The following is a 20,227-nucleotide window of genomic DNA, read 5'->3' as shown; positions in this document are numbered from 1 at the left end:
GGAAGCCCCATGGTAGTGGTGAAATAAAATGGGCATATTGGCTATACTACTTCATAAGCCACTTAACTCAGGCATGTAAATAGCTTAACTATTCCCCACTACTCAAACCATTTATTTCCCCAAGCTTCCATTCCAACTGTGGCAGAATTTAAGGCAAGTTGAGGAAACTCAGCTACTTGAAGGTCCCTCCTAGGGTTTCCAGTCCTACCTCTCCCTCATGGCACATCTACCCTCTTGTGGGCAGAGTGATGGGAAGCAGGAGGTGTGCCCATGTCAGTGGGGAAGATGGTCTTTGCCTCCTGCCACCTTCTATTCATGAAGGCCATCTCTGTGGAAGATTGTTGCTGAACCATGAAAGACGCTGGGATTCTTGGTCTCCGGAGAAGAATTGAATCCAGGGCCAGAGACGAGGCTTGACCGCTCAGAGCTTTTGTGTAATAAGGTTTTATTAAAGTATAAAAGAGATAGAGAAAGCTTCTGACATAGACATCAGAAGGGGGCAGAAAGACTGCCCCCTCACTAGTGTTAGCAATGGAGTTATATACTTTTAATTAGTTATTACAGTGAATCAAAAGAATGTCTGGAGGTTGTAAAGACCTTACTAGACCCACTCCCATAATTTACATTTTAAGATAACAGGATTAGCCAGAAGGTTTTTTCCAGAAACTGTCCTCAAGCAGGATACATTATTGTTATATAATCCTAAGGAATGTAGAGGGAAAAAAGTGTCCTTTTCTCCTCCTTGAGAATTCCAGACCCCTTTCTCCTTGGGGAGCCCCGGACTTCTTATCAACCTGCCTAGGAGTTGATTCATCTGGGGATGGCTATCACCCTGTTTTGCTCTGCCCAATTACATCCCCATTGGTATCTGCCGAGGTAGCTGGTGCTTCGTTAATCTTGGACTTGCATGATCCACAGGCTGCTGTCAACAGCCATGACCTTACGGGCCTGACAGGCAAAGATGTGTACATGCACACTCCTTGACCTTTGGTCTTAGAGCAAAGGTGGGACAAGGCCTTCAACTCTGTGTCCAGCTTTCTCATCTTCTCTAGATTCTCCCTGTCATCAGTATAGGCATCTCTCATGGCCCCTTCCAATGGCTGAGCATGGCTGAGGGCAGAGGCCCATTGGCTAAAAATTCTGTCAAACCTATCATTCCTGCTAAGCCTTGGACATTTGGAATTTTAAACTCAGAACTGAATGTTAATGTATTTTCTTTCTATTTTGATTGGTCCTTCTCTCTCTGGGAACAAGAAACCAGGTCTGCTCTGCTTGACTATCTGTTTTATTGGGGTGAGGTATACCACAAAGATGATGTAAACAAAAAACAACAAAAAAGGGCAAAGTCCAAGAAACAAAAATGAAACCAGAAACTCATCCAATAAACGTCACATGGCAAAAATGCTTGCTCCTTCGAAGAAAAGCTATGACAAACCTAGACAGAGTATTAAAAAGCTGAGACATCATTTTGCAGACAAAGGTCTGTATAGGCAAAGCTGTGGTTTTTCCAGTAGTCACAAGCAGACAGATGCAGTGCGAGTTGGACCATCAAGAAGGCTGAGCGCTGAAGAATTCATGCTTTCAAACTGCGGTGTTGGAGAAGACTGTTGAGAGTCCTTTGGTCAGGAAGGAGATCAAACCAGTCAATCCTAAAGGAAATCAACCCTGAATATTCAATGGAAGGACTGATGCTGAAGCTGAAGCTCCGAATTGACTCATTGGAAAAGAACCTGATGCTGGGAAAGATTGAGGGCAGGAGGAGAAGGGGGTGATAGAGGATGAGAAGGTGGGATGGTATCACTGACTCAGTGGACATGAATTTGAGCAAACTCCAGGAGCTAGTGAAGGACAGGGAATCCTGGTGTGCTTCAGTGTAGGGGTCGCAAAGAGTCGGACTCAGAGACTGAACAAGAAGCCCTCTCCACGGGGGGCAAAGCACAGCAGTGGCGGAGAGAGCGCTGAGCGGTGAAAGGTAAGCTGGCTCTTTCCAACCGAGGGCATCAGCACCAGGGGCGAGGCTCTGTGCTCCGCAGAACTGGAGGTGAGAAGCCGGCTCCCAAGCACCCTGGCTCCCCGGCGGGCAGCGGGACGAGCGGTCACGGCATCGTTTAGCAGCACAGGGCGTTTAGGAGCAGACATCAAGGCTGAGAGCTCACTTCTGAGAAGAAGCTGTGCTTGCAAGATTGTGACAGCTCCTTCCCCCTCCTTCCCAGCAGTGCAAACAATGATTCTTCACATTAGTCTGCCTCCCTCCAGACCCTCATCCATCTCCATCCGAACGGCCTGAGATGAACACTGTCCAAAGAGCTCCTTTAAAAGCCTCCCTCAGCACAAACGTGCCGATGCCAGCCATGGCTCCTTCTCCCTGCTGGAGGTCAGGTCCCCCCAACCCCTGTCTGCAGAATTACCGCCTCCCCTGAGACCGCTGGCGCTGTGACCTCTGCCCACCCAGCGGCAGCCCCTGCTTTGCATGAGACCCTAGTGCCCCCACTAAGTCTTTTCTGGACCCATCTTATGTCTCTCCATGGCTGCTAATGACCACCCTTTATTCATTCCAGTGGCCTGTTGGGTCTCCTCAGAGCTTCTGCTTTTGACCTTTCTCAGTCCTTATTGTCCCGTCAAATGGTTTTGGTGGAGAAAAGTGCAATTGACTCAGCTCACTATAGAATGGCAGCTGGCAGGCATAGGTGAAGCTGGTTTTCTAATTGTCCTTCTTCTCTGTGAGCTGCTAAAGTCAAGCTCAGCTTCTCGCTCTCTACCGCCCGCCCCCTCCACTCCCAAATGTCTTTCCTCTTTCTGGGAGGGGAAAGACGGTAATGGTGACCAGGGACAGTGGCCATCATGCACAGGTGACCGCCTCACTTGGCTCCCTAGGTCTAGTTTCTTATCCCAACCCAAAGAGGACCTTCTTTTGACAGTGTTTGAAGGTCTTGTAGAAATGAAACTATTATAATTCCATCTGCAAACTATATTAAAATCATGAGAAGGTAACATTGCTGGATTACAAATTGCACCACGGGGGATTGCAGGGACTGTAAAGCTGGTGTGTTAGTTCCCTATGGCTGCTGTAACAAATTGCCACAGACCTACTGGCTTAAAACAAGAGAAATGTATTTATTTCTTTATTTTTTTTTTATAGTTCTGGCGGCCAGTGGTCTGAAATGAGTCTTTGGGGCTAAAAGCAAGTGCTGCTTCTCTCTGCGGCTCGAAGGGAGAATCCCCTCCTTGCCCCTTCCGGCTTCTGGTGGCCAATGGCATTCCCCAGTGTGTTGCTCATCACTCCAACCTCAGCTTCTGGTGTCACACTGTCTTCTCTTCATCTGAAATCAATCCTCCCTCTGCTTTATTCTTACAAGGACATTTAGGGCCTAACTGGATAATCCAGGATAATCTTCCCATCTCAAAATCCTTTGCTGTTGTTGTTTAATGGCTAAGTCTGTCAACACCTCAAGCAGGGCACAATGCCACCATCCATCTCTTATAAAGGGAACAAACTGACTTGAGATTAAGCATTGCATGTGGCATTCTGGAACATTCATTCTGCCCCAGGCAATGAAACATTACCACCATTTAACCTTCTCAATCTAGCAGCTAGGAAATCCTGGGATGGTGGTTTAGTCAAGTCTGACTCTTGCAGTACCATGGAGTGTGGTCCACCAGGCTCCTCTGTCCATGGGATTTCCCACACAAGAATACTGGAGAGGGTTGCCGTTTCCAGGGGATCTTCCCAACTCAGAGATCGAACCTGCATCTCCTGGATTGGCAGGCAGATTTTTTTACCTCTCCACCACCAGGGAAGCACCTCAAAATCCTTGCTTCCATCATATTTGTAAAGTGTCTTTTGCAGTAACTTGTACATGTTTCAAGGATTAGGACATGGATATGTTTGGGGGTCATTATTCTGCCTACCAAAACAGGAAGACCACTTCCAGCTTGGGCCCTATGCAGGAAGGGATCCCTCTTGCCAAGGGGAGTGGGTGACACCCAGCACTCAGGGAGATCACTGGCACGATCTGAGTGCCAGCAGATGAGGGAGACTGCTGCAGGGTCACCCAAGTGGACCAAAAGTATTCCGAGCGTTAGCACATAACATAAGCAGATGACATTTTGCAGAGTTGTACGGAGAGAAAATCATAGTCACCAAAACAGGTGATGATTCCAAGTGATTTGAGACTAGAAGATTGTGGCAGATACTGATGGCTGCCTACCCCCAATGCACTTCCCATCTTTATTGCTAGCATAATCCTGACTTTCCCTGGAACATGCCCAGCCCCAGAGGATGAATCATCATTGGTCTAAAGCTGGGATCATGATGCAGACTCAATAGGTCTGGGGTGGGTCTAAGACCCTGCAATTCTAACAGGCTCCTTGGTGAAGTTAATTGTGCTTCTCCTTGGACCACACCTTGAGTAGACAGGGTCAGAGCCAATCACAGCAATCACAGCCAATCACAGCCAATCCCTTGCTGGGGACTGGTCCAGGGTGAGCATGTGACTCAGTCTTGGCTAATGAAAGCTAAAAGAAGATGAGCTGAAGGTCAGGATGGACTTCCAAGAGAGATTTTATTCCTGATGAAAGACCAGAGAATTCTAAGGAGAAAACAAGATCGCCCTTTGTGTAATGTCACAGGAAGACTTGAAGCCTTGAATAATGGCAGCTATCTTGTGACCAAGAGAGACACACTTGAGAAAAGTCAATCCGCTGAGGAGGAAAATGAGGGGAACATCTCTGAGCCATCAAAATCTCCAGACTCTTTACTTCTTTGTTAAGTAAAATATAAATTCCTCATGGTTTAATCCCTGTTTGCTCAGGTTGCTATTGTTTGTAGCTGCATATACCTGACCTCAGAAGAAACCTAAAGAACTAGGAAAGGCACGGAGAATTGGAGTCCAGATACGACCACCAAAAGGAGACTAAAAGGACTAAAGTCTAAAAACCCATCAGTTCTCCACAGCGAGGAGCGGCATTAAATTCCTGTGTGAACCTCCAGTCACTACTATGAGGCTTTATCACTTACTATATGGTAAGTGTGCCTTTGGTTCTCATTCCAGAGTGTATAATAGGGTCTCAAGAATCCTTTAGTTATCTCTGTAAGTCACAATTGGGAATATCCTACTGGTAATAATTAGGAATCTAATGTTGACACTGAGCTGCTAAACTCTTTAAGTCACTTCCCCTTTTATCTAAAATATCTAAACCCCCTCCACATAAGATATTTCTTGCATGTCCCTTTCAGTATGTTTATTTCAGTCTGGGCACCACATCTCATGCAAACACTTCCCAAATCCTCCGAATGCTCCCTCAGCTCCACGCATCACAGCAATCAGTCACAAGATTAATTAATCCTCAGTGTAACTTGAGCTACTTTAAAGAAAATCCCAGGCAAATAGACATAAATACCTATTTTTCTGGTAGAATTGTTTGTTTGAATTTCCTCATTGAGATCAGACTTAATTATGCAATATCATAGAAATATACAAACATCTGCGATTTTATTTCTAAGCACATTTGAATGACAAAGACTTCAATATCCTGTGTGGTTTCTGTAACATGATGGCCCTTCTTGAGGCTGGGGGTAGGGAGAGAAGGGAGTTAAAGAAAGAAGGAAAAAAATGACTTCCTTTATTCAGAGGCTATGGAATTCAAAAATATATCAAACAATCAAAGGAGAGAGACACGGGGCGTTTCATAGCACAGATTCTAGGTTCTATGCCAATTTTTCTTTTAAGAAGTAAATTTTAAGGACAGCACCATTGCCTCTGGGATGGCTGTAGCATGCCTATAGCACTGATTAGCTACATAACTTCTAATCGAGAAGGTTACTAATTTGTCTGACAACTCCCCTCCCATCCAGCACTGTCCTTCTGTTTTCTGAGTCAGCACACTTACTCAAAGAGGAGCCTGCATCTTGCAGAGCTGTCACTTCTATCAAACACAATGCCCTCAGGTTTTATGCTCATCATTAAAGGGGGAAAAAAACTTGTCAGAGTATTAGCCGAGCCCAGTGCAGCACTGTTAAATTAATTTTTAGAGATGTATCTAGGTCAGACATCTGCATGTTGCATATAAACACACCAGCTAGTTACCTAGCATTGGCATGTTTCTAAAATGTTAGAGCCATGCTTGTTGGAGACTTGCTGTTTATTCTGGCCCTGAATGGAGAAAATGACTATTTCTCCACGATATAATCTAAATGTAATTGGGATGTCTCTTCTGAAAGTTGGCTGCCACAAAGATATTTGCAAACATCTCTTTTGGAGACTAAAGGACATTAACATTCCTGTTCCTGTTAACTAGCAGTTCTTCATATAAAATCTTTTAATGTCCAAATGATTGATTAATTCTCCTCATCTCATTTTATCTTCTGAGTAGAAAGAATGTCCCTTTAGAGGCGATGAAGGTTCGAAACACAGCTGAAACAATGAAGGCACAATATGTTTTCCTTTGGGTAGAAATTAAGCTTCACTGAGAAATGAAACAAGGATTGAGTATTCTGGCGGTGGTGAATAAAAGATATTTGAAGTATGTGTACCTCAAAGGCTCTCTTGTAAAAAAAATAAAGAAAATGTGTGAGAAGGCTATGGTACCCATTTCTTTCAATGCGATATCATGCCAATCTGAAGTATAACCCAAGTGGGACAAAATCAGAATAAAAATTGTGACCTCGAAAATGCCACCCCTGTGAAGATTTCTGTGCTGTTTTAAGGACATGTGTTTCTTGTGAAGGGCTTCCCAGATGTCTCAGTCAGTGGTAAAGCATCTGCCTGCCAATGGAAGAGCCTCGAGAGTCTCAAGTTTAATCCCTGGGTCGGGACGATCCCCTGGAGAAGGAAGTGGCAACCCACTCCAGTATTCTTGCCTGGAGAATTCCATGGACAGAGCAGCCTTGTCAGCTATAGTCCATGGGGGTCACACAGAGTGCCCACAACTGAGGGTCTGAGCAGGCACACACGCATGCACTAACCTGATGGGCTCTAACGCAGCCTTCTTGGAGCTAATGCCGTAAAAATCTAAGGCACAGTAACCCAGGCCAGCACAATAGCAATGTCACCTGTTAAGAATGCAGAGAGAACCAGCCAGCATGTCCTGTCATGGGCCTTTATGAGATAGATGAGAAAACTAAGATTGAGGAAAAGTGAAGTAGCCAGACTAGTTCCACGAACACACTTTCATTGAAAAGCGTTGTGTGTCAATTCCTATTATTGTAGAACCTGTGTAAGTGAGTCAGCTCCTGTTATTGTAGGACCTGTGTAAGGGAAGGAAAAGAGGGACGGTTAGTCCCTCAGTCGTGTCCAACTCTTTGCAACCTCACGGGCTGTAGTCTGTCAGGCTCCTCTGTCCGTGGGGATTCTCCAGGCAAGACCACTGCAGTGGGCGGCCATTTCCTCCTCCAGGGGATCTTCCTGACCCAGGGATCAGACCTGGGTCTCCTGCATTGCAGGCGGATTCCTTACCATCTGAGCCACCAAGGAAGCCCAGATCTGTGTAAAGAAGTCTTCTGAACAGCTGATATTTATGAGAATAATACAAGAGTTTTAGGAAAGAACTGGAATGCCTCTTATTGCAACTTGTAATGCAATTTGAACTGATACAAATACAGGGCACCCATTATAACCTGTGCTTTATTCTCTGAGAGCGCTGAACCCTGGGAAGAGTTGGGGAAGCAACAGTGCAAGATGGAATCCAGCAAAGAGAGGTTTGTTCAGTATAGGGTGTGGAGAGAGTAAAAGAGGGCAGTGTGATAAATGCTATCCAAATGGAGTAGTAATGATGGACAAGTGAGTCTCTGCGAGGGCCCTGACCACCTTTCTGATGACCTTTTGCTCTGGGCTTCGGTGAACCACCCAACCACAGAGATTTGTAAATCCCAACCAAGTGGAATGCTGACAATATGATCACATCAAGATGTAACTTGTAATTGCAAAGTCACATTCAATTAGATCACTGGCATTTTTTGTGACCCAATGATATGACATGATTAGATCTGAAGCCAGCCCAGGAATGTGCACGATGATTGTGTGATTAACTGAGTTGGTTCACAGGCATGGTGAGTCATGGGCATTTGAAAGCCTGAGACTGCCTAGAGCTGGGGAGACTTACAGCTCATTTTTGTGATGGCTCCGAAAGCTCAGATTGCTCATTAGAAAGGGCAAAATATCCCTTCGATTAAAACTGTTTCGATCATTAGATATTAAAGTAAGGGTATGATGGCTGGAGTTTTTTACATCATTTTTCTTGCTGCTGTCTGAAAGCCGTGTGTTAATTAATCACCAGCAGGTTTCGGGGCACACTCTGGTAGATCTTTTCCCATATCTGCCACTTGAACTTGGGAAGTTTGATTTCTCATCTGTAAAATAGGGGATTCTAATCATCCTTTCTTATTGGTTGTAAGAGGATTAAATGACATGCATACTGCCTGGCACATAGTAGGTACTATTCACTATTTGAACTTTTAGGAGATATCTGTCAAAACAGAATCATCTTCGGGAAGCTTATTCCATACCTATTGACTGATTTTACGGGCAAATGTAAATGAAATGGCCATTCATGCCTCTACAGGAGAACCTAGTCTCCCCAACACCCAAACTGCCTTATGATACAAGAGGCAGCAGAATTGATGGAAGCAGAGCAAATCACAATTGAACTTATTACACAATGTGGCCTAATTATACAACTGAGAGATATACCAGGCCAATTCATGACCCACAAAAGTATGCCACATGTCACGGAAAACTAAGCAAATGAGGTCAGCCTGTGCAGTGGGCAGGCACCTGGCCCAGATGGAGGATTTATGAATGGGCTTCCCTCTGAAGCTCTATATCAGCAATTTCAGCACCACTATGAAAAACAAAAAAACTACTTAAGTCTAGATCTTCAAACTTGTCTTTGAGCTAACTGGAGCCCTTATTAAAAGCACAGATATCTGACAGAGCCCCAGATCATTCTTATCTACAGGACTGGAAAACATCACCCTGGTCTAGCTTTTACAAGCCAGTCTGGCTTCTGGCAAGGCCCACTAGTACAGGTGTACTAGATTGTTATTTTTATTCATAAGTTTGTTTTCAAATGTTTGCAATTCCAGTAAAGCCCTCAAGGGAGCTTCCATGAATTAAAATATAGGCACTAATGTCATCTCTCTGCCCAAGTTCACCACTTAGCCCCTACCCAACTGATCCAGAAATTCCCCAGAGTTCACCCCAGAGACACAAGGTCCAGCTGCTTTCTGACAGAGAATCTCTGAAAAACACACTGGGATACATGAAGGACCTGGAATTTTTGTTGAGTGCTGCATTCAAACCATGGCCATCTCCTTCTGATTGATTTGTTTACAACAGGAGTTCTGAAAGTGGGGTCACCAGCTCCTGCCTCAGCACCACTCGAGAACTTATTAGAAACAAAATTCTTGAGCTGCATCCCAGAAACTCTAGTACTGGGCACGAGAAATCTATTTTAATAAGACCTCCAGGTGATCTTGATGTACTCTAAAAGTTTGAGAACCACTGAAAAAAATTTTTTTTCTTTCACACTTATTTCAATACAGGGAACCAGTAAGTATTTAACTAGTTAGGCCTCTCAAACATTTCTTTACATTTGTGTATATTTAGTTGGTTAGAGGAAGGAAAAAAGAAACCCACCTCATTTCACATGATTGACATTCCTGCAAAGTAGCCTTGACTTGAAGATATCAAAACGAGATAATCAGAACCTTTTTATTAGAAAAAGCAGTATTTTAATTTAGTTACTTTGAATATTTATGTTCATAAGCCAGTAGTCTCCTGCTGAAGTCATTTTTTTATACAAACTATGATCTAATCATAGTGTAATGCCCCTTCAAGGTGCAACTTCTCCATAGATTATGAGTGTTTCCATGTACATAATGCAATGTGACTCAGCAGCTCGAGCTGTGAAGCCATTCAGGCCAGTTGTCCAAGGAGTGAAAAGAAAATTTTAAACCTAATGGTCCCTTATGACTCAACTTCTTTGATTCTTTTGCTACCTATATGTAAATTACTCTTACATAAGTATGCTCTATAAGTGTATATAATAAATAAGGGTGTGAGATGTATGTATAAACACAACTATACAGAGAAATGAAGTTTGTAAATAAATAGGACTTAAATGGGAGAAGAGGTCCATGAAACACATACACACAAATGCATAAGGAAAACCATATTATGTAACACAATATACTCTATTTAATAATTCTCACATTGGTGTCTAAAACTCAAAAGAGCAGAGTTAAATGAACGGGAATTGAAAGTGCATGATAAATGCGTCCCTCATAGCATTTAAATCTCTTCCACTTGATTAAAAATTCCTAGTTCCTCTTCACTGAATTGTTTAGAGTTTTTGAGCAGCCTCTGCCCTGATTAAAACAAATTAGCATCAAAGATCCCCTGTTGAATGAGAAATCATTAATTGAGAAACATGCAATGCTCCTTAATTACCTTTAGAACAGTGAGAGAACAAATAATCTCAGGTTCCAGAGGGGCCTCCTGCTCTGCACTGTGGACTCATTTCGTGTAGCTGCTGGAATAAAACTCAAGTTGCAAACACTATTGGGGAATATCAATGCGAGCTTCAGTAAACACACCGCTGATTGTTTATCTAAAAGAAAAATATCTAGATAAGGACTCAGAAGGAAAGAGGGGGAAATGTCTGAGTTTATTATCTTGTTGAGAGCTTTCAAAGTGTTTTACATGTGCCAATATTGGTTGAGAAATAATATAAGCTGTTCTTTCTGGTACAAATTTTAATGCTTTGTGTAAAATACTTCTTTTATGTAATTACTTGCTAACACTTCAGACGCTTATATACAGATGAGTAACTTTATCATTTAACAGTAGGATAGAAAGTAGCAAAGTTAAATTTCACAAAATCCAGCTACAAATGGAAATTCAAATCTTGATGTTGCACCTGAGTCATTTATTTCTCTATCTAACGATACAGTAGATTCAGGAGCTTCTGTGGGTCAGTGAGACATGTACCCTTCTGCCTTCTCAATCTAGAAAACACTGAATACTACCCCACAGGGGTAGCATTAGGAAATCAAATTATTGCAGGTGCTGTGACAATGTAAAGAATATCACCAAAGGCTCACACACACACTGCCCTCTGGACAGCTTTCTGATAACAACAGTCATATGGGACTGCACCTAAGTACCCAGGAAGGAGGAGGCATGGTAAGACTTGTTATTTAACTGAGGATAGTATCTTGGTTTTATTCTAGTTTTCTCCATTTTATCCACTAGCTCATGGGTCAACAGCCTTTGAAAAAAATGACAGAATTGATTCAATCACCTCTGCTCCTTTGGATGTTTTTGGTTCATGTACAGTTTAAACTGGTTCATGTAACATAAAGCACAAATGACCCAAACAATGCTGCCATTTCAAAATTGCTATTAATGTGGTTAAGACCCAATTTTGGGAGTTTGCATTTAATTTTAGTAACATGAAGTGACTTGTTTTGCATGTGGAATCAAACTTTATGTCAATAGTCACAGTAGATTTCAAACTTTGTAAAGATTTCTGATTATTCTTTATCTTCTATTCCACCAAGATAATAAATTTGACATTGTCATAATCTTTGAAACTATTGCAAATAAACCCTTGAAGACTACATTGCAGGGGCAATTACAAAGACTACCTTGAGACTATCTACACAAAGTAATTTGCATGAGTGGGGGGTGAGAGGGACAGAGAAAGGAGACTGTCATTGACTGAATCAATGTATTACAAGAGGATATAAGAATCTTACGATATATTGAAACAGTAGAAAAACTGTTATTTTTTCCCATGGATTCCCATTAAGGTATATACTTTATTTGGCCATTCTACTTTAGGACAAAATAAATCTCAATTCACTAATGTGCAAAAGGTCAGGTGGTTCATATATGCTACCAAAGTAAGAATTACTAATGAAAAGTCTATCCCATAACCGTCTTCTAAGTATGGTTTAGGAAAGGAAAATCTCGTCACTAAAACAGTGCCTATTATGTACAAAAACACAAAGCATCCTTATATATCTTTACAAACCACTAGTTTGTCAAGCTTCTGAGAGACATAGCCCTTTGAGAAACAAAGTGATGCTATTTGGTATTTTTCCCTTACAGAAAGGTTGTTTCTTTTAGCAGTCTACACATTGCATTTTTGCAGTGTTGAAGGTCAAATTGGAGTTGTCACTTCAGAAATCAGCAAGGGGTGGATGTTGTGTACTCAGAGTTTGTTTCCTCTTCCAACTAGTTCATCTGCACATAAATGTTCAGAAGACCGTATTCTTTATCCTCAGGGAATAGTCCTGATAAGTAGGATATCCCATTTGCCATTATCTATTTGTGCTGCAAGGTAATTCATTTTAGGTTGAAATCAAATTGTTTTAAGCTGAGCTGGTATTTTTATTGGTGTCCTTCCAGCTGGCCTTCCTTTTAAGTACCATCGTATTTCAAACAAGCTGATCTAAAGGAAAAGATGACCACTGCCAGTGTGTATTGTCACAAGGGAACAAAGATGTTCAAGACCTATTTTATGTTATTTATTTTTTTAAGCATTGATAGAGATATGAGAGTGCTAGTCTGCTACAGGGGGAAACAAGCTGACTAGTTGATGAAGGGTAAGAAAGATGTGTGATGATGGGAAAGAAAAACAGTCTGTTGGTATTTACTGTAAAATTACCCTCTAAAGCTGAGAAAATATTTGCAAAATGTAATAAATACTTAAAAAATCCTGAAAAGCACAACTCTGAATTACCAGGTAATATATACCATTGGTTTCTATTGTAATTTGGTTATTTGGGAACTTTGGCACATATATGTCCTTTAGTGTTACCCACGGAGAAGGCAATGGTACCCCACTCCAGTACTCTTGCCTAGAAAATCCCACGGATGGAGGAGCCTGGTGGGCTGCAGTCCATGGGGTCGCTGAGTCAGGCACGACTGAGCAACTTAACTTTCATTTTTCACTTTCATGCATTGGAGAAGGAAATGGCCACCCACTCCAGTGTTCCTGCCTGGAAAATCCCAGGGACGGGGGAGCCTGGTGGGTTACCATCTATGGGGTTGCACAGAGTCGGACACGACTGAAGCGACTTAGCAGCAGCAGCAGTGTTACCCAAAATAATGAAGAGAATTGTTGCACATGATTCTCTGAATTTAACTTTGAATCTTCTCATAGTACAAGGATAAAACATCAAACTCTGATCTACTTCCTATTTCAACAACAACATAAACCCATCAGAACACCTAGGTAAGATAGATGAGCACTTTTTATCCCAGGTTACTTAGGAATAGTTTAGACAATTGGTCCAAGCCATTAAAAGAGTTGGCATTTGAGCTCACACTAAAATTCAAATGTATCCCACACAAGACCTATTCTAACACAACCTACACATCACTGAAAAGCACAAGGTATCGTTCAGAAACAGGGGCTATAGAGGCACAAAGAATTGGTTCAAGAATTGGCTCAGTAATGCCATCTCCCAAGGTGGATTTTCTAGAGTGAGATCTCCTATCTGACCATGCTCATAGCTTGTTTAAAGAGCATGGTGCTTAAACAGCTGTCTTGCCTGAGTGAAAATTTCACTTCTGCCAAAAACAAAACTGGTCACACCTTTGGATGGATGAGTAGAATACAGCATATCTGGAGGGGTCTTCGAGGGGTTCAGTTTCTTGTTCACTCAGGGCTGCTACAAAACCAGTCAAGCAGGGCAGAACTACTTCCTCATCAAACGGTGGGATCCCTGGAAGGCAGGCAGGTCAGAGTGGAGGCGGGGAGTGGGGGCGGGTGTAGTTTCTAGAAGCTCAAAATACAACGTAGTTTCATATTTAGGAAGCAAAATAATAATACTTGCTGCTTTCATTTGAGCACCTGGAGAAAGTAAAGGTCGACAATACTTCTCGGCGGTTGTAGCTGTGCCAGGCACCCTGATGCTAAACAAGTAGAAGAATCCATTAGAATTTGGAGACGGGGTTGCATGTTCATCAGAAAGCACTGTGAGTTTGAGCTATGAAGGAATGCCGGCCCCTCACTCCAACCACTTACAGGTGACTTCTCAGAGGAAATCTCTTCAGGGCAGAGAAAAATAAGTGTTGGATTGAAATCCCCAAATCCTCCGATAAGCACTGATCCACCATCAAGAAGCTGAAGAGGAGGAGGCTCCAGGCTCAGACATTCAGAGAAGTTGCTGCTTTTTGTTGTGAGAGAAAGGGGCTCCGGGGTTCAGCTCTGAGTGCCGCGTGCTTCAGACACATCTCCTCTGAGGCCCGCCCCCAAACTCTCACCTTTCTGGGACACGCTAGCAGGCTGGGTGTTTCTCAGGGCAGAGCGGTCCCCTTCCCTGACCTGACCCCTGGGAGGTGTGGAGTTGGGTTTCCCTGGGAGAAAGGGTCTGCCATGTTATCCCCTGGAGCACTAGCAGGGCCCCCTCAGAGTTAGGCCTTACGTCAGGAGACAGACGGCCTGCCTGAGCCCCCGAGTGCAAGAAGGGTCAGGGATACTTGGTCCTCCCATGGGGTTGGAGAGAAGAGAGGCATTTGGATCTGTCTTGGCTACTCCCTTCTTAATAACACCTTAATAACACCTCAGTCTTAATAACACCAGGCTGAGGCCCACAAGAGAGGTGATGCAGACATGGGCCAGGACGCAGAGGGCAATGTGGGGACGAAACCCAAAACTCACCAAGGAACAAGCAGACTTTTCTTAGAAAACTCCTCAGCTATGCCACGACTGTACCAGAGTCAGAAAGAGGACTTTCACTGCCTCCTTGGTGGCTCAGTGATAAAGAACTCACCTGCCAATGCAGGAGACACAGGTTTCATCCCGGAGTCAGGGAAGATCCCCTGGAGAAGGAAATGGCCACCTGGGTGCGCCAGTATTCTTGCCTGGGAAATCCCATGGACAGAGAGGAGCCTGGCAAGCTACAGTCCATGGGGTCGCAAAAGAGTCAGGCACGAATAAGTGACTAAACAACAACAAGAACAACTTATGTAAACACAGAACACGTGGTTGGGACAGAGATCCTCAGTTTTGGCTGGAATCTTGGCCACTTAGGCGTCCATTCTCAGGAACAATCGAAGTGTTCAGCTTGCAACTCAAAGAGAACATGTAGGAAACTTCCCTGGTGGTCCAGTGGTTAAGACTTCACCTTCAAATGCAGGGTGTGCTGGTTTGATCCCTGGTCAGGGAGCTGAGATCCCATATGCCCCATGGCCAAAAAACCAAAATGTAAAACAGAGGTAGTATTGTAACAAATTCAGTAAAGACTTTAAAATGATCCACATCCAAAAACTCTTTTAAAAAACAAACCCAAAGAGAACATGCAGAAAAGGCCAACAAAAATCAGGGGAAGGAGAGAGAAATATATTTTGAATGTGGAATTCAATAATCAAATTTTATAACCAAGTCATAGATGGCAGATAAACTTATCCTTCGGTTAAGTGCTTTTTCCTAGATGATTTTGGGGAGGTAAAAAATATATATGACAAAACTGCATTGGCAATGGGGGTTGGAAGATCCAATGTTTTTATTTCAGCAATTAAACTCCTGATGAATAGCATACTATATCATAAAATGTTGGCTTTTTAAAGCAGGTTTGAACTTTTACACAATCTGTTTTAACACTGGCATGCATACCTGTATACATATATACTGAGATGGTTCTAATTCTTAATTTAAAAAATTTGATACAACTAAAATGTTAAATGTACACTATAATGAAAACACTGCTGTAACACCAACCAGATGGCTTATATTCCTTGAAAAATTATTTAAAGCATTTTGACTTAGAATGATGACTTCATTATTTAAAGAAATTCTAACTGTAAATAAAGGCAGCTCTTTGGCCTAGTGCAATGTATCCTTAATTTGCCTAATCCTAAGAACCACGGAGGTGCTTGCTTATTAAGCATATGAATCTCCAGGGTCCAATCCAGTCCTTCTGTATCTTAATGTCTATAGGCAAAGGTAGGAATGTACACTGACCCAGGCAGTTCACACGATCAAGTTCTAAACTCATCTAAGTAAACTCACACCTATTTTAGCAAAGAGGCTTTGGAAAGTTGATTTTTGTTTTTTTAAAGTATATGCGGGTAGAATTCATTCATTTGATCAGTTTTAATTTTTTAAAACTTTTTATATGAAACACTCTTCAAATCATAGTTTTATGTTCAATGCCACAAAGATGTATCGTGTATGACAACCAAATGTAAGGATCGATCCCTTCTTGCCAAATTTGAACATGAAAGTGACAATCGATGTTCCCGTCTAAATGTCACCAAGCAATCATTTAAAAAATGCTTTACTAAAACTATATATTTTGAAAGAGTCAAAGCTGCTATGGACCCATATATCGAAGTGGATTTTTTTAGAAATCTCTATAGTCTAGAAATATAGGAACTGACTTGACGTTTTTAAGAAATCTTCATTTGCAAAAACCTACATGGCTTTTACAGATGGTGAAAATATGAATGAAAAATTAATAGATGAATTGATAAAACAATTGGTAGAAAAAGAGTGGCCCAGTGGCCCCATGATTGTTAAAAACCAGCTACATATGCACTGAGGGCCCATCATGAAAGCTTTGTGTTTATTATGTCCACTATCTTCTAGTTTCACAGCAGCTCTGCAAGGTGAGTACAGTAGCTTCCCCACACAGATGGTAAGTATGAGGCTTTGAAAGGGTAAAACTTGCCAGCACCACACAGCTCAAAGCTGGTTGCAACATCTGTCCTTGGGCCCAACCACCAGTCTGCACTCTAAGTGACCCCCCAGCAGCACAAAGCTATGCAGTCACTGCTGTCTTACTGTAACCCAAAGAAAATGAGATATTGGGAAGCACAGTAAGGATTGATTACAGGTTGAAATATATTCTATTTGTAGTTTTCCTACTGAACATAACACCATAGTATATGGCATATATTTTCCTTCTATGTGTCTCACTAAATAAATTTTCATTTAAAAGCAACTATGAAAATCTCAGTCCTCTTCAAATGTATTAAATTGATCTGTGAGCATGTGCATCCTCTTCAACAAGAAATCTCTAATTGTCCACTATTAAAATGATTAAAAATTTTTTTTTAACCAAAACTTTTCATTCTATTTAACCAAAGCTTTTCATCTTGGGTGGAGTAAGAAATCCTAAAAGTTAAAAGAATTTTTCAAAGTCATTCTAAACTGAAATGTATAGAGTTTCATTAAGGTAAGTTTTCAAGAGAATCAGTCATTTAATGCCTAACTTCTTGAACAGTATCTGTGTATACTTGTGGTTTCTTTTTTTTTTTTTTTTTAAGGAAGCTTCCAGATTAAAAGTGTTTGGGATGTGGGGGGAAAAGAAAATCATACAGATTCAAAGCAATTATCCCCAAGGTCTTTTCAATCTACTTCACATAGGGTGAAGTATTTTCTTGCCAGTAAAAAGCTTTGGAAAATTGAGAAGATATTGCATAATTTAGTCACAGAGTTAGCCATATTTAGCCCAGAAACACAGAGTACATGACTTTAACTTAACATTGCATTATGTCCCATAATTGTCTAAAATTCAAATTTACCAATTTTAAGAACTCTATGAGATTTGATATGAATGAGGCTTGACAATTCTTTCACAGTAATTCCATTTGTTTAGCCTCTCTAAAAATACAGCTGAAATAGATTTTACATTCAACTCTGTATATTTCTGTCTTTTTGTTATATGTGCTTTCATGATAACTGTTACAGAGTATTAAGCAAACTGGGCAATCATTTTATTTTTACATGATTCTACTTTTGTATTCATCGGTTTTGTCAATCTATTTTTCCAGGAGAGAAAAATCAACATTTAAAGGGCTCCCCAAAAAGCTAATAAAAATTGCTTGATTGTTTTCAGGAGACATTTACAAACTTTGCTCAATTTCTTTCTTTTTTTTTGAAAGAAAATTTCAGAGGGAGGTTAAAAACAAACAGCTCCACTTCCTATCGCCACCAGAACCCCATAGGCTATAGATTAAACTGGTCTAAGAATTAGTCTGACTTTTAACGAATGGAAAATAGCAAAATTATCATGCCAACATAATGAATGTATACTATAATTCATAAATGCCTAATCATCAAAACAATGACATAGTCATGGTTAGATGCAACCTAGCAATCTTATACATGATGCAACAACATATTTACGATCATTCCTGCTATACATCACATTCGATCCTCATCAAATTAAGCTGGCTATGTAAAAGTGGCATTGTGAAATAAACATTTAATATCACAAGAGGGTCATATTCCACTACTGCACAACCATAGCATGCAAGTAACTATGCATTAGCTGTAAACAGTAAAGTGTCATTATCTTCCAGAAATCCAAAGAATGTGATAAGTACATAGAGAGTACTAAACATCAATTATATTTAAATGACTTTCATCCTGAACAAAACTATATTGCACAGAGCAGCTTTGGATGTGTCTCTTGTCACTGCTCTCTTCATATATTCTGTAGTCACCTTGAAGTTAAGAAATTGCTGTTCCAAACAAGCTCTGTTCATCTACTGAGTTCCAGTGGACGGTTGTCAAAAATTAGGACACACATGATTCTACATTCCAATGTGAAAGCTGTCTTAAACCATCTTCCCTTTCTGCCATCATTAAGATGTCTGAATCATTAAGAATATGCTGAATGCGGGCAGTGACAAACTTACTTTATTTCTCAAATTGGAGACTTTCATGACACCAATGTGCTTTGTGTTAGAAATAGAAATACTGTATATGCTTGCCAGCAAATGCTCTTCTCTACTTGTGTTCTAAGTGAAACAGTTGGCAGGAAGAAACCTGGGTCATATTATGACTTGGAGGGGGTTTTGACTCTAAAATGCTTTTCACAGCGTTTGTAAAAGGTAGATAAAATCTAGCAGCTAGGAGAGAAGGGCCAAAAGAACGTGATCCGTTCTTATAAAAATGCAGATGGATCATTGAGGTCTGATCCAATGATTCTGAGGCAATTAAAAAAATTACCATATTAGAGCAGAAGCTTGCATACTGTAAAATAACTATTTCAGCTCTCTTCAGGTTTGTGGCATTGGAGGCTGGTTTGGGAAGGAGGGGAAAAATTGATTGCTGGACAGGCTTTTCCATGCTCTATCAGCTCTGATAATGAGTTAGGCAGTTGGCATGGACGACAGCAATGTCCTCGTCACTCAGAATTCTAATAAACCTCCTGTGAAGTTGCACAATACCATCTAGCCAAATGGATTCATCTTGGTCTGCAGTCCAGTTAGGTGGAAAAGAATCACATTTGAAAACTGAGTTTGGACATGATACGGTCCTGTGAAATATTTAAATACATTTACCTACATCCTACTAAATCAAAATCTTGCTTTTACATTTACAAGGAGATAAAATAGTATTTAAAGCCACTGCAGTTTGTTCATTTCCTGTTCATATACAAGTGACATAAGTTTGCTTAGGAGGCAAAAACTGTACAATTCTCATCACTCAGGCATTATAAAATGTCTTTCTTTAAAGCCCTGGGATATAAACAGTTTGGTTCATATGAATTACATATTTTTCATCTGCATTAAGAAACAATATACATCTTTTTTTTCCAGAGTACTTTAATGTTATCTATGATAAGCCTAAGATAGCTGTAAAAACTAACTTTATCAACTGTGACCATCAATACTATTAATTTTATAAAACTCAGGAACATTCTTTGGCCACTTGGGTCATCCCCTTTCAGAGGGAATTGTGTTTGGGCCCTGGGACCATACAGAGATTTGTCTCCGTGAAAACTGAGGCCTTGGACCAGCCTTTAATGGAAGCCATTTACAGAGTCAAATATGACAGAACCTACAGAAGCAGTTTCTATTTCTCAGACACAAGTTCCTTGACGCGTTGAGAGGTGGTGTTTTCGATTTCGGACTCCTGAAGTTTTGTCTTTACTATCTGAAGGCTTCTGCTGTGAAATATCTATTAGGGCACTGGCAATCGCAATACCTGGAAGAAGAGGAAAAAGGCAGGTAAATGTTTGGTCAGACATTTTTGGGATGGCAACAGTGGTGGCCTAGTATTTTTTTATATTCAGCAATCAAACATGTAGCTGTTTACTGGAAGTTGTCAAGTGGTTTACCCTTTACTTATAATATATCTTGTTTTACTTTTTTTCAATTGAAACATAGTTGACTTACAACACTGTAATAATTACTGCTATATAGCAGAGTGATTCAGTTATATGCATAAATACATTCTTTTTTACATTTTAAAGTATTTC

The 20,227-nt window shown here is 41.1% G+C and overlaps 1 protein-coding gene across 1 annotated transcript in view; it reads right to left on the bottom strand.

The window, feature by feature from the left end:
- Nucleotides 1-15,499: 15,499 nt before the first annotated feature.
- ATRNL1 (attractin like 1) overlaps nt 15,500-20,227 on the bottom strand; it is a 751,710-nt gene continuing 746,982 nt past the window's right edge. The window contains exon 29 of the mRNA XM_070470251.1: nt 15,500-19,953. Coding sequence (XP_070326352.1) covers nt 19,829-19,953 — 125 coding nt within the window. The 3' untranslated portion in view covers nt 15,500-19,828. The remainder of the gene's footprint in view (nt 19,954-20,227) is intronic.

Source organism: Odocoileus virginianus, chromosome 7 (genome assembly GCF_023699985.2).
Source record: "Odocoileus virginianus isolate 20LAN1187 ecotype Illinois chromosome 7, Ovbor_1.2, whole genome shotgun sequence".
Taxonomy (NCBI): domain Eukaryota; kingdom Metazoa; phylum Chordata; class Mammalia; order Artiodactyla; family Cervidae; genus Odocoileus; species Odocoileus virginianus.
The sequence above is the reverse complement of the archived record's forward strand: the minus strand, read 5'-3'. Positions and strand labels throughout refer to the sequence as shown.